Genomic DNA, 12,279 nt, shown 5'->3' with positions numbered 1-12,279 from the left:
ATTTAAAAATTAAAATTACCTCCATTTGAGAGTTTTTACTTTTTTTTGCTGGGATTTCATTATCTCACCCCTACTCCTTTCCTTCCCTGTTCTTCTTCATTCTTTAATATATAGTAGTAGCATTTAGCAAAGAGCCTAGGTTTAGTTACGACTTACGAGGAAGACGAATGAAGTCTTTAACGCGTAGAGTAGTAACTATTCTCCTCCATTCATTTATTCCCCCACACAATACCAGATATTTACCACGTGCCATTGACCCATGATGTAGATTGTAATCTCAATTAGAATGTGATTCTAGCACTTCACTCACAAATTATAATGGCCTTACAACAAACCAAAGAAAAGGCCCCCCATGATGCCGCAGAATCTGATTATGCAGCTAAGAAACGAATGGGCCAAGATCACATGCCCTGCAGAATGCCTCACAACCATCGGAAAAACGCTTAAAAAAGAAAAAAGGGAAGAGAAAGAGAAGATACCACTGATGTGGTGGGATGGTGAATGTGATATCTAAGAAACAAGTAGAACGAGTGCATATGCGCCTCAGACGGCTGTTTAATCTCACAGGGTCTAAGAAATTTTAGTTTAATGACATGCAAAGAAACATGGGCATCCATGATCCACAATCACAAAATAAACCATCATCCCCTTTTGTCACATTAACAATGGCACATGCTTCGCTTTTAGATGAAACTTGGACAGATTGGTCCCTTCGAAATGCCATGTCGCACCTCCATTCCATGATGCATGTCAGCTGGCCGGAATGTTTCTGAGTCACATGGGTCTGCAAGCAACACACAAGAATATGCAAACTTAAAAACCCAGCACAAGCTACCATGAACCAGAATAGAAATGAAGAGTTATTGTATTTATTTATTTATTTTAAAAATGCATAAACCTACTGGCCGACTCCATTGAAGCAGGAAAAACTACAGACACAAATTTTTCCCAAGCAATTTATATCAGCTAAGCTTGGGACTCAAACCTCAGACCCCCATTCCCGATTCTGAAAGTCCTTTCAGTTGTTTTTCGTAAGCCATTACTTCAAATCACCAACCTTACATTATAGGGTTGGTCCGAGTGGGAGTGAGAAAATTTCTGGATATAGATGATCTTCAAAAACTCAGATATTCCATATCATTCATTTTTATAAAAATATTTCCAACCATTGCCTGGTGCTCAAACTTGAATTCGTACTAAATTGTCTAACCATTTTGTAATGAAATTTGAAGAACCAGCGGCAGAAAATTTTCATGCTTTCTTTTTGTTTTGATCTCTCCATGAACCAAAAGACTAACCAATGTTAAATCCTCAATCCCTAATTATTCCATCATGAAGCTGAGCAGTCACATGGAATCATGTGGAATGCAGAATCATAAAACATCAATTCCAACACAATGATACCAAGTTTTTGCAACCTCCCATCTTTTTTTGGGTAAGCCAACAGGACAAAGCCTAGCTAGAAATGATTGACCTTCATCAAAATTGATACTCACCATAGATGAAGTGATGCAGTTGGAGATTTTATGTGACAATTCCAATCAAGCAAAGGAATCATGCAAAATTTTTCAAGAAAGAAGAAACTATTAAAGATAACTTCAGACAGGTGTTTGAATGATATTTTGTTACCACTGAGATAATCTTCAAAACCGAAGTTATCCAAACTTCCTGTTAGTGCCTCCAACCCTAGCATGGAAGATGGTATTGCTCCTGGAGGCCTCTGAAATCTGAAAAATTTTTAAGCAAACAATATGAAAGGAATTTAGTGCCCAGTCCAACTTATGTAAAACTAAGCAAGACAAACAGTTATCCATCAGACAGGTCACAATCCAATCCACTTGCGCACATCCTTTTCATATTGTGAGATCAGGATGGTGTATAAATACAAAAGTAGAGAGTCTAGATCAAAATACGAGGCAAAAGTAGAAAAGTAGACCCATCACAGTGCATATTGTATACAACTTATTTGTGTCTATGCAACAATTATAATTATTTGTGCTCATTGAAGGTATGCAATAAAACTAGCATGTTAATACAACTGTGTGCCCACTACAATAATAAAGGCACGAGCACCTCTAGTCAAAATAAGCATAAACAGGAGTTTGAAAGAAGCAAAGCCTTTCAGTTTACAATTTCTGATTCCTTGAAACTTGAAATTTTTGTTTAGTTGCAAGGTCTGAATGTTAAGTACAAATTATAGTTCATATATTTCATGTGCCAGATATCATATATTCAGTATTCCATATACTAGAATGAACAAATTGACACAACACATGCACCCATGCACATACAATCAACTTGCTACTTAATATGAACAAATATGACATAGACAACATACAAGGACTTCTTCATTCCAAAAGATAAAAGTTGAGAAATAATAAAAAAAAACACAGATTTTAATATGAACACGAATATTGTAATAAGGATGTCCATCCTTGATAAATATTCCTAAACTGAATTATTTTCAAAGGCAGCAACAACAAGAGTCCTTTATTGACACAAACATACACTTGATTCTTTCTGCCTTGCATGCTTGCACTGTATTAAAATTAAATCGCATCTGTCATTTCCTTTGTTTTCCCTGAAAAGGCCATCTTCCCAGGAAATCAAAGAAAACAAACCAAGAGAATTAAGTATAAAGGTATTGAAATATAGATCAATTCTAACCTGTTTCATGGAAGTTGATTGTTTTTTCAAAACTAAAAGGAAAAAAGAGTGACATGCTTCCTATTAATCTAAATTTTTTAGAAAAGTATTCTTATTCAGGATATCACAATCTAAATAGCATGCCATTTACAAGACCTCATGGAAGGCTGGATGTCTAATAATTTTTCCATCCTTTTGATAGGTAAACGATGTTTCATTGAACAGCACAAAGGGGGGGGTGGGGGCTAACGTCAGTACAAGGAATATAATTGATATGCAAAAGAAAGAAGAAGAGGAGGCCCATGATAGGAGAACTAGCACAAGCCTCAAGGCAATCACAATCTACCAATGAAATCAACAAAAAAATAACCCATCCACTCCTAGGGACCATGATAATTGAGACTTCAATGATGAATTTTTGTCCTTTAAACCAATTGCTCTGATCCTTCTAAAATTCACTTATTTTGCTCCTTTTCAAAGCACTAAAACAGGGAAACGGTACAGTTCTCCATATTCTCCCATGTCTTTTTTGCACAAAACTAACCCTATAGCAAACTAGAGTGTCCATAGAACAAGGAAGCACCCCAAGAAATTCAAAAAATTGAGAAGACAATCACCCAAAGCCATCTAGCCACCATAAAATGAAACGGATTATGACTGGCAAACTCCCTGCCAAGCTTGCAGAGAAAACACCAATCAACCATACAACATTGCCTTTGCATCAATTGATCAGTGATAAGAATCTTTTCCCTGCAAAACTTCCAGCTTCCACATGAAAAAAATCTGCATTGTATGGGGACAAGAGCTCCATAGTAAGGATGCTATAAAGGAATGGGAAGAAACCATTGAATGCACCTTAGAAAAAAAATTTACAAAAAACCCCTCTGTTAAACACCTTCCACAATGAAAAATCCTTTCTCCTCACTAGCACTAGATCTAGACCGGATGAGCAACAAATGCAGCTCCAAGGACTTAATTATGAGAAAATTTTCTGGTTCAGCAGTCATTCAGTTGACTTTAAAGGTAAGATACAGGAGAAGTTTTTGGGAGTGGATCAATTGGAGTTTGAAATTATGGAATAGCAACTATGTTATCTTAACAGTGATCATCCATAAATTTATGCAATGGAGTTCCTCATAAGATTCCCCAAGGTTTTTAAATTTTTGGCTTTTTCCTGGGAAACTTGTTGAGGATGTGCAGCATTTTCTTTTTCATCCTTTTTCTTCAACGCAACCTTGCAAAGTGGCAAAGCTGGGAATCTCATTAGGGCTGCAAGGTTTCAGAAATTTATTTCAAACCAAACAAAAAAGTAAAAGAAAAAAAACAAACTTCTCAATTTAAATTAGTGGTAATTTTTTACTTAGTCACTTTGTGTTAGGGATTCAAATAAATTCTCAAAGGGGGCAAGTGCCCCACTGGGCATTAAGAAGCTCCATCCCCGACCTTGCACCTGTTTATAAAGAAATTTTCAATAGTTGTTAAAGGGAAAGCATGTCTTGTCATTTCATATATAAAGTCTTAGCTTCTCTTGACATATGGAACTTAACAAATTAACCGCATTGGAAGTAATAGCAACCCATGGTCTTGTAGACATATAGCTCCTCAAGCAACTCTTCATATACAAGCAACCTCCAAAAACCCAAAAAAAAAAAGAAAAAGAAAAAGAAAAAACTAGGGTCTGTTTCACAATGCTTACAAAAACAATTTTTTGAGAACAATTCTTGAAGAGAAACAAAATTTTATTTGGGAACCCAAATATTAAAAACAGTTTTCATGGCCCAAATATGAAAAACAGTTTTTCACAGTTTATTTAACATATGTATAATGAAAATGTTCCCAAAACATCCTCCGTATTTTCAATTGTTTCTTCAAATACTCTACAAAAAATACTTAAAAAATCTCTATATTGTCTAATATAACGACCTATTTTCAAAAAACTATTTTTCAGTAAAAAAATTGTTAAAGGTGTTTTCTAAATTAGAAAACAGTTTTCTATTCTAAAGAATATAAAACAATTTTCAAGAACAATTCCCAAGCATATTACTATATTTACCTCCCATCTTCTTAAGTATCAAGATTCCTTTATTTCCCTAACTTTTCAATCACAAGAGTGATCACATAATTGAACTTAGTAAATTTTTCCAGCTTATCCTAGTCATAACATACTACTAGTTGTTTAAAAAACGTTAATTTACATTCAATTAGGTAGGAAGTCAAACCTGAAGTTGAACTTATTGAAATTGCTTGAGACACCAAACAACCATTAGAATGTGCCTCTCCCAAGACACTATAACTCCATGATCAGGTACTATTTACTTTCAATCATCAAGAGAAAACTGAAATACCATCCTTGACACAACACATAAATCCTAATTGAGCCAAGAGAGGAAAGATGGTTTTGCAATACAGAAAAACTAACCAGAATCACTTACAACTTCTGCAGCAGCATTGAATACATAGTAGCAACCCATAACCAACATCAATGAACATTAATCACCTGGGGAAATTCTTTACATGATTCTATGTAGTTCCAGTAGAATTGAGACCAACTTGTAACTTTTGGTTTATATTAAATCAAAACCTTGGAGCTTAGCTAACCTAGTTAATCCATATATCCAGACTTAATCACTCAGTTACTGCTATCAATTTATGCATCAAACAATTCAAGGTAGTACTTATTTTTCAAGTTTTATACATGCCAAATTAAATTTTATTAACCATAAATATTATCCATTTACTTCAACTACATGTGAATGAGTATCCCTCCACATTTAATGAATTATGACAATCAACCAAAGTCTCAATATGCATGTAAGCTACCAAATATATGACCCTTAAAGAATAAAACCTAACTCCTACTTTTGATATCACTTCTCAACATAATAAAATAATTAAATGAGTTCAGTATGAGAAACAAGAGAAAGAAACTCATGGACTCCATGACAAGGAGCTACAGGCTTCTGAAATGAGAACTTCATTGCTTAATCAGGCATTACAGCTCATTTCAAATTTATATCAAGTAGTTTAGGCATCTCAAGGGCCCATTACTCCTCACCAATCCTTTTCATGCTTTTAGCCTTTGAGATTCCAACTTCTGTGCTTAGTGAATGCAACCATCATGTGCACACATGGTAGGACTCAAACCCACCTGAAATACCAGGTGGGTGCTTGCAATGGAGGTTTTTCTGCAGAAAGGAGCCTATCTACCTTATCATGAAAACAAGCACAAGAGACCATCACCATTCAACAACTGAAAGTAAAATAGAAAGGCTTCCGAAAGCCCCCCTCTATTGCATATAGCTCCAAGGACCAGGGTTTTCAACTGAAACCTAAGTTTATAGAGTGGACTAGGGTTTTCAACTGAAACCTAAGTTTATAGAGTCACAAATGTAAACGATAAATAAAAACCACTAATAGCTATAATAGAATCCTAAAACAAGAACCCCATTTACAGCCAAAACCACAGGTCTTTTTCAAGAATTAAAACAAATAAAAATACACGTCAAGAAACAGGTACTTCGAACTCATACCTAGATAGGATCTGAGCATCAAGATCCATCTTCAAAGGAAATGCAGTTCCGTACGTGTTAGCAAGGATTTTTCGCTTCATCCCCTCCTGTATCTCCCTTTGCTGATCCATAATCAACACATAGATAAATTCCAACGGAGATTTTATGCAAGCTATAATGACTAAGTCTCCGTTTGGTTTCGGGGAAAACAGAGGAAAACTTAACATTAGGTTTGCTAGAGACCCAATTAATGAAAAATCAGAGCCTTCAGTTTCTTGGCAACCAAACAAAGCATTAAAAAAATTAATAAAAAAGAGAGAGATATTACGGATTGATAGGCGGATTCGAGAGGATGAGATCCAACGATATCGCTCTTGACACCTTGCAAACCGAAACGCAGCGCATCGTTTCGGACACCTCCGATTTCATGAGCTATCGTCTTCGGAGCTTCCATTTTCTGAGACTGGAATTTGCAGACTTAGGGGACAAGCAATCGAATTAGAGGTACGAAGGCTTGAGGGGGGCTTCAGCATAAATAGAGTTTTGTTTCTTGGGGTTTGGAAAACGGTGTCGTTTCAGAATACTAATTTTATTAAAGAATCACATTTTAAAATTACAGATTTTATTACAAATTTAAAAATCATATTTTGAAATTATAGTTTTAAATTTTAATACATATTTGCAAATCTTATTTTTATTTTAAATTAATTTAAAAAATACAAATAAAAGAAGGCTATTTGGAACATTGGATGGACAATTTTACCAAAAATTTTATCTATTTGGAGTTTGAGATAATAAAAAAATTAAAATTAAAATTATTTGGAACTATATTTTAAAACAGTTTTCTATTATTTGGAACAAAAAATATAAAAAACATGTTTTGACAATTAAAAATTATTTTTTAGTTATTTTTATTATTTTTAGTTATTTTTTTAGGGTTAGTTTAAGAATTAATTAATTAAAAATAAAATATTAGATATAAAAATTATTTTTAAAACATATTTTAAAATATTAACGATGGGTTAAAAATATTTTAGATTTTTAAATTGAATTTTATTTTATAAAAATTAAATAATAAGTTTTAAAAACTATTCTCAAAAACTATTTTTTTAAATTGATTTTTTTTAAATAATTACCAAAATATCCTTAAGATATGAATCTTTTTTAATCAGAAAATGGTACCTTATTTTTTTCATTAAAATGAGCTATTATATAGTATACATCATAAATTTAATTTCTGGAGGTTATGTTTTCAAACGGTAAAGTGAAGTACCATCATAAATTCAAATTGTCTTCTTCTTCTTCTTCTTCTTCTTCTTTCTTTTTATTATTGAGTCGTCCTACTTTCACGAGCTTTATGGATTTTTAGTCCATAATTACTTTTTTTATTAATATATATATATATATTTTTTTACATATGTACGTATTTGGTATTAATAGAAGAAATAGTTATACCTTCATTATAAGGTGACAACATGACAAAAATAAAGTTGAAAGTTTTAAAAGTGGGCTATAAATATTTTAATGTTTGAAGGGTGAGTTCAAATGCCTCGACCATATTCACCCAATACTTAGGAAACGTTGAAATGTCCACTCAACATTTATACGTCTCTTATAGTAGAGATGGCAAAGGGATGGTCTCGAGACAAGCCACCTCATCTCAACTTCATCTTGTTAATTTTTATTTATTCTCACCCTCATCCAAAAAATAATTTAAATGGGGTAAAACGAGTGTAGGAAATTCTCATACCTATCTCGCTTTCCCACCTTGTCTGTTTAACCTTTTTTATTTTTTATTTTTTTGAATGGTATTAAAAATAAATATAATTTATAAATTAATAAATATTGTAAATGTCTATAATTTAAAATAATTTTTTATTTAATATTATATATAATCGGGCGGGTGGTGGGATAAAATTAAACCTAAACATACCCCAAACATGTTTACATTTTTTCCAAACCCATTATATTAGAAACGAGACAAGAGATGCAATCTTATAGAATAAAAATTGGAATTATTTTATAAAATATGATTATAGGTTTTTAGTACAAATATTTGATTTCTTCGCATTGAATATACGCAACCCAAAAAATTGTCTCCCTTTTAAGTTTATTACTTTATTTCTAAACATTTCAAAAGCAATCTAGAAAGATCTTTTAGGTTTTTTAACCTAATTTTAAATAGAACTTAAAACTAAATAGTGTTTAATAATGTTATGTATTAAGTTGTTTGTTTTTATAATATTTTTTTCTATTAAGTATTAAAAAATAAAGACAAATCAACATATTTTTAATTTCGCAAAATTCCTTGTAAAATTAGCAAAACAATAGGAAAAAAATATGGAACAATTTTTTTATTAAAATTGATAAATTAGGGTACAATCTTTGTAGTAATATTCTTTACAAAAGAATATATCTCTCTTATTCTTTCACCTTAATCATAATTTGGAAGATGAGTTTTCTTGATTTCAAATATCAATCGAGGATCACAAGTGACTTATTCCTAAACAAATTGATGTATAGAATTTCTATCATTTTTTGGATTTGCAGGGAAATTTTGCGAAGTTGTTTCTTCTTTATGAAACTTCTTTTCTTGTGTAGAGTTGTTTTTGTCGATCCAAAGAAGTCCTTTCATTGAAGGAAGTCATCCTTATTTATAGGTTAAAATTAAATTTTGGAATTCTCTAAGATTTAGTTGTTTGATTTTAACAACTTGTCTTCTTCGTTAAAGAAATTCGTCAACAAGAGGATATTTATTTATTGTTTATTATCTTTTGACTTCAATTGAAATATTTGTTTCCTTTAAGAATTTGTCAACAAGAGAATTTTTTTTTTAATTCTTAAATATTTAATTTTATTTGGAAGACTAAATTTTGTAGTGTTCCAAATTTCATCACATATTACTTTTTTAATATATAGCACGCGTCAAACGTGTATAGTACCAATAGCTCATTGATCCCAAATTTTGTTGAATTGTAGAGTCACATTTTTTTAAGACCAATTTAATTATAATTTATTTCACTAAAAAATTTAATATATATAATTATTTTTTCTATTAAAAAGTCAAATATTTTGGTTTTTTCTATTCAACTAAAAATTTATAATAAGTTTTGAAAAACTAAAAAAACAAACAACCTAAAGTTTGAAATAAATTTTTTTTAGTAAAAAAATAAACACTCTCTACGAAAAGAAGTTGTTTGTTCCACTACTCTAAGCACAAGGTTACAGTTCCACTAATAAATACAAGGTGTTATTCAAGAACATGATAAAAGAGTATAGGCTCTAACTTGTATAACACCTCGGAAAGGAGACACATTTGAATCAACTAAACTAAGTACCTTCTTTTCAAAGTTCATAAAATTTTGACAATCGTCTAACTTTTCATGGTTTTTTATATCTATAGAGTGTCTAGAAAACTCAGTATGTGGTTTTGTCATATTAAATTTTGTATTAATCTATGTGACATATTACATTTGCACATGGGATTAATAGATGTTTAATCATGATTAATATATATGTTGAAATAATAAAAAAATCCAGATAAAAAGATAAAAATTTAGGAATATGTAGCTTGTGTTGCATAGCCACCATCCTTTAGGTAGTTCCATTAATTAAGAGAGGAACTTTTAAATAATAACAGTTTTTTTTGTTTTTTGTTTTTTTTTAATTACCTTCCAAGTAAATAAAAGATAATTTGACTTCTGTCTTAAAGCAAATTCATGTATAGTTGTTTTTTTTTCAATTTATTATTTTCTTATAAAAAAACAAAAATCTTATTTTAATTGAAAAATAGTTTTTGAACTTTTGTCTTATTAAAAAGTCAAATTTTCCTTTTTCTATTTTCAACCTTTTGTTTCTATAGCATTGTAACTTAAATGTTGGTTGGATACACTTTTTATTTTCTATTTTTAAAATTAAAAAATGATAATAATTCATATATAAAATGCAAGAACTCTTAGAGATTATTTTAAAATTATAATAATTTTTAAAATTTATTTAATAAAATTTGAGATATTAAAAAAATATTTTACTACATTAAATTTAAAAATAAATTTTAAGGTAAGCCCATACTTTTTATATAAGAATTACTATATTTTATATGAAAGTTCATATTATTTTCTAATTATTATTATTATTTAAAAAAAAAAAAAACAAGAATTGTATCCAAATGAAAAACATAATTTTTTTTATTAAAAATAAGATCAAATTCACAAATTATTATAAAAATTATAAATAAATCAAATTACACACTATTTTGATTGAGAATTGAGTTACCATAAATTAAAAAAAATTATTATGTTGAAATAAACTCTATATTTTGCTATTTTCTAAAGGATCATCATTAAAAAAACCAAACCAACAACATATGAATCACTTAATTTGGATAAAAAACGAATTTAAAATAAATCAACAAAGTTTTAAAACCAAAATTGAGATTCAACCATCGCAATTATTATTTTGTCTCATAACTTATGCATCTAATTTCCAATGAAATTAAACCTCGAAAACTCTTGTAGATTCTTCATTAAAAAAAAGTAATACTAAAAATTATAAACCTTTCAACTCTTAGCATGGTAAATTTAAGTTTGAATACCTACTCCAAATATTCACAGATGGTTTTGATTAAAAATGAAAATGAGGGATCTGAATTCTTAGTATCTCTTTACCGTAACACCTTAACTCTCAAACCTTTCAACAAAAAGGCAAGGTGCATCAATCCACTGGTTGCAACACAAAGTTAAGGTAATCCACAAAGGAGTACAAGGTGCTATGTCACATAATTGAAAAAATAATATAGTTGGCAACTAGTATAAGACCTTCAAGAGTATGTGCATTTAGATAAAGTAAAATTGTATGCACTTCTTTTATATTTAATGAATTTGTAGTTATGTTACCTATAGGTTTTTAGATCGACTAAGATTTTAGAAAAGTATTAACTATTAAGGCCATTTTTCCATGTATATCCAATGTCATCTATGTGTGATTGTTTTCTTATTCTTATAAGTTGATTAAACTATTTATCAATATAATTTCAAACATAAAAATTAAAATTTTGTACAACTCCCTTGGCTACATATTCACCTCCTCTTTAGGTAGTTCCATAATCAAGGACAAGAACTCATAAGTGGTATTAGAAAAAGTTAAGATTTTAAAAATTAAAAATTTTCAACTCCTACAAATTGATTTTTGAGTTATGGACCACAAAGAATATTGATCTTCCAATCTTGAGAATAAGGATAATAGAGCTAATGCCAAGGTTTTTTTATTATATTTTTAATAGTATTAGTCCTAATGACTTCAAAAGGATAGCAACATGTAAATATGTTAAAAAAAAAACAAAAAAAAACCTAAGACATAATGGCATTGATGAGGGAGTGCGCTTATATTGTCAAGTTGCCCAAATTACAAATTTTGACTACCCAATTTGAAGGCTTAAGGGTGAGACATTTTTTGAATTTTGTATCAAGTTGAGAGATATTGTTAATTCTTGTTTTAATTAGTGTGATAAAATTCCTAATTTTAGGGTAGTTAGAAAAATTTTAAGATCTCTCCTTGACGGATTTAGGCTTATAGTAATTATTATAGAAGAATGTCGATGCATTGAGGGTAAATGAGTTAGTAGGTTCCTTATAAACTTATGAGATGACTTTTCTCTCATCAAAGAGATTCAAAGGGTTAGCATTGAAGGTCTCTTCAAAAGAAAAAATTGAGTTTGATGATAAATATGAATTAATTCTCACTCAAATCTCATCAAAGAGATTGACTGATTTAACTTTGAAGGTCTCAACAAAAGAATACATTGAGTTTAATAATAAGAATGAACCAATCCTCGCCCAATATGAAATATCCATGTTTGCTAAAAAGTTTAAGAATTATATAAAACTCAAAAGAAAAGAAAAGAAAAATAATAGCAAAGACTTAAAGAAAGAAAGAAAAATCTTTCCAAGAATAAAACCAATGAGAATAGCTCAACTAAGTTTGACCAAGTAGAATGCTTTAGTTGCAGTGGGGAATGACACTTTGCTTCTAATGGTCTAGTCTTGAAAAAAATCAAAAGGCTTTACAAGTGACTTGTGGTGATTTTAAGTTCAATGGAAATGAATATGAGGATTCTAAAGAGAGT

At 30.3% G+C, this 12,279-nt stretch overlaps 1 protein-coding gene and 1 long non-coding RNA gene across 3 annotated transcripts; both read right to left on the bottom strand.

Annotated features, from left to right (window-relative positions):
• Positions 1-465: 465 nt before the first annotated feature.
• Positions 466-6,713, bottom strand: LOC100241160 (cyclin-B1-2). 2 transcript variants are annotated; one of them, XM_002283161.5, is made up of 4 exons: positions 6,484-6,713; positions 6,177-6,277; positions 1,630-1,727; positions 466-784 (listed from the first exon to the last, which is right to left on the bottom strand). In XM_002283161.5, exons 1-4 carry the CDS (start codon positions 6,607-6,609, stop codon positions 684-686), a joined length of 426 nt encoding a protein of 141 aa, XP_002283197.1. In that variant the 5' UTR covers positions 6,610-6,713; the 3' UTR covers positions 466-683. The 2 variants fall into 2 exon arrangements, with proteins under 2 accessions (XP_002283197.1, XP_059598781.1); XM_059742798.1 differs by having other exon boundaries at positions 466-1,727; positions 6,484-6,679.
• LOC109123926 (uncharacterized) lies at positions 5,904-6,170 on the bottom strand. Its single transcript, XR_002031777.2, has 2 exons — positions 6,014-6,170; positions 5,904-5,975 (listed from the first exon to the last, which is right to left on the bottom strand). It is a non-coding gene; the product is annotated as an uncharacterized LOC109123926 (long non-coding RNA).
• Positions 6,714-12,279: the final 5,566 nt, after the last annotated feature.

The sequence above is a fragment of the Vitis vinifera genome, chromosome 14, assembly GCF_030704535.1.
Source record: "Vitis vinifera cultivar Pinot Noir 40024 chromosome 14, ASM3070453v1".
NCBI lineage: Eukaryota > Viridiplantae > Streptophyta > Magnoliopsida > Vitales > Vitaceae > Vitis > Vitis vinifera.
Note: the sequence above shows the minus strand (reverse complement) of the source record. Positions and strands in the feature narration are given on the sequence as shown.